Consider the following 2,377-nt stretch of genomic DNA (forward strand, 5'->3'; position numbering starts at 1 on the left):
GCAATAAGTTTTAACATCAATATCTCAAAACACTTACCTATTTAAAGAACATGATGATGTATATTTATAAATCTTTATTGATTTAATCACAAAAATAAATTAAGATCAGCCCTTGATAACCGCAATGGGTCGCATTTTGATGCACTTTTTGCTTATGCCCGCTGCGTGACAGGTGTCCACGACATCGGTGACGTCCTTGTAGGATTCAGGAGCCTCCTCCATTACCAACTTCGGCGAGGCCACGCGAATGGCAATACCCATCTGATCCAGCTTGTCCAACACCTCTTTGTAGTCCAGATTGCGGCGGGATTTGGCACGAGATAAAGCGCGACCCTAAAAAAAAGGAAAATAGCATTCAATGAAAATGTTGAATTTAATATAATTATTTAAATTTTTCTTGATCAAATTTAATATTTTATTTGATACTAAGTTAGGGAATAAATGTGGGTCTTAAATTAACGTGACTTGGAAAATGATGAATTGCTTTGTTTAGGGCTGTCTTTAATTAGACTAATTTTGAGTAATTGCTGGGTTATTGCTTTCGCACTCATCATTTTTAAAAAATAATCAAAATTAACTACTTTAAGAAAATAAATAACCAATATCCCAATGACACACTTTGCATTATGCTTATAATAAGGATTAACTATTAGAAACCCAGTTAATGTTTTGTGTTCATTTTGTAATCCCATGTCATATTAATTTTCCCTAAATTTTCATTGCAATTTTCTCATTAAATAAATAATATGAATTTACAAAACTCACCGCTCCGTGGCAGGTGCTACCAAAGGTCTCATGCATGCCCTGCTCCGTTCCGGTCAGAACATAACTGCAGGTGCCCATGGTTCCGCCCACCAGGACAGGCTGTCCTGTGAGCTGATAATCCACCGGGATGAGGGGATGATGTGGAGGAAAGGCGCGCGTGGAACCCTTGCGGTGGACCAGCAGCTTCCGCTCCTTGCCGTCCACAATGTGGTTCTCCACCTTGGCAATATTGTGAGATACATCATAGATAACATGCATGTCGAGATCATCCGGGGTGGTGTTAAACATCTTGGCGAAAGCCTGGCGGGTGAGGAATGTCATGGAGCTGCGATTCACCCAGGCGAAGTTCGCAGCCGCTGCCATGGCCTTCAGGTAGTCCTGTCCCTCCACTGAATTGATCCTGGCGCAGGCCAGCTGTCGGTCATTGGTCTCGATCTTGTCCCGCTTCATGGCCTTCTCCATCTGCACCAAGGCATCGGTGGCCACCTGGTGGCCGAAGCCACGGCTGCCCGAGTGAATCATCACCACCACCTGGCCCTTCTCCTCGATGCCCATCTTGGAGGCGCTCCACTTGTCGTAGATCTCGTCCACCACCTGGATCTCGGCGTAATGATTGCCGGCACCCAGGGTTCCCAACTGGGGCAGTCCTCGCTTCTTGGCCCGCATGCTCACCTTGGCGGGATCGGCATTTAGCATTCGACCGTACTCCTCGCAGTGCTCCTTGTCCTCGGCCCAGACATAGCCCTCCCTCAGCGACCAGTCCATGCCCATTTCGAGGGCCTCCTCCAGATCGCGGGCATTCATCGGGATGATGCCCTTGGAGCCCACGCCCACGGGGATGTGATCGAACAGGGACTGGGCCAGTTGCTCCTTCACCGGCTGCACGTCCTTCTCGTACAGATTGGTGCGCAGCAGACGGACGCCGCAGTTGATGTCGAAGCCCACGCCGCCGGGACTCACGACGGACAGGGGATCATCCATATCGAAGGCGGCCATGTTGCCAATGGCGAAACCATAGCCGGAATGGATGTCCGGCAGGCCAATGGACCGACCCACGATTCCCGGCAGGGCAGCCACATTGGCAATCTGTTTTACGCCCGGCAGGAAGCCACCCACTGCTCCCGGGCGACAGGAGTTCTTCAGCTCCTCCAGCATCAGGCGCTCCAGGCGACTGTTCACGTAGAAGCATCCCTCCACGTTCATGTTCGGCTGGAAGCCCTTCTTGATCCGCCAGCAGTGGTCGCTCACCTTCTCCAGGTACTTGAGCTCATCGTTGTATGGCCGCACCACCATCCTGATCTTCGGGGGATTTAATTTGCCAGCTAATCGATTGCTATTTATAAGTTTGTTATTTCGTCAACTTTTTGCATTGCTTGCCGGCATGAAATGTAGATGCAGTGTGACCGACCAAAAGTAACTAAATATACCGTCAGGTTCTCAAAAATATACTTTTTATACCATTCTTATATTTCAAATTTTAAAACTACAAATATGGTCGCACTAAAACCGTTATTTTAGACTTTTTATTCTCTGTAAAAAAGTTGTTTCAATTCATTTAGGTATAAAAAATAGAAGGTATTAAAAAATTTTTGTATAAAAAATCGCTGCGGAT

The 2,377-nt window shown here is 47.1% G+C and overlaps 1 protein-coding gene across 1 annotated transcript; it reads right to left on the minus strand.

The window, feature by feature from the left end:
- Positions 1 to 59: 59 nt before the first annotated feature.
- Positions 60 to 2,157, minus strand: LOC108039037 (RNA-splicing ligase RtcB homolog). Its single transcript, XM_017115937.2, has 2 exons — positions 766 to 2,157; positions 60 to 333 (listed from the first exon to the last, which is right to left on the minus strand). Exons 1-2 carry the CDS (start codon positions 2,056 to 2,058, stop codon positions 106 to 108), a joined length of 1,521 nt encoding a protein of 506 aa, XP_016971426.2. The 5' UTR covers positions 2,059 to 2,157; the 3' UTR covers positions 60 to 105.
- Between the last annotated feature and the right edge of the window lie 220 nt (positions 2,158 to 2,377).

This window comes from Drosophila rhopaloa, unplaced genomic scaffold (genome assembly GCF_018152115.1).
Source record: "Drosophila rhopaloa isolate 14029-0021.01 unplaced genomic scaffold, ASM1815211v1 contig_2, whole genome shotgun sequence".
Classification (NCBI taxonomy): Eukaryota; Metazoa; Arthropoda; class Insecta; order Diptera; family Drosophilidae; genus Drosophila; species Drosophila rhopaloa.

Bases quoted from the DNA above. Each gene is read 5' to 3' on its own strand.
- LOC108039037 (XM_017115937.2), bottom strand. From the start codon at position 2,058: ATGGTGGTGCGGCCATACAACGATGAGCTCAAGTACCTGGAGAAGGTG. The intron at 334-765 runs GTGAGTTTTGTA...CCTTTTTTTTAG, and splicing joins GTAGCACCTGCCACGGAGCG to GGTCGCGCTTTATCTCGTGC.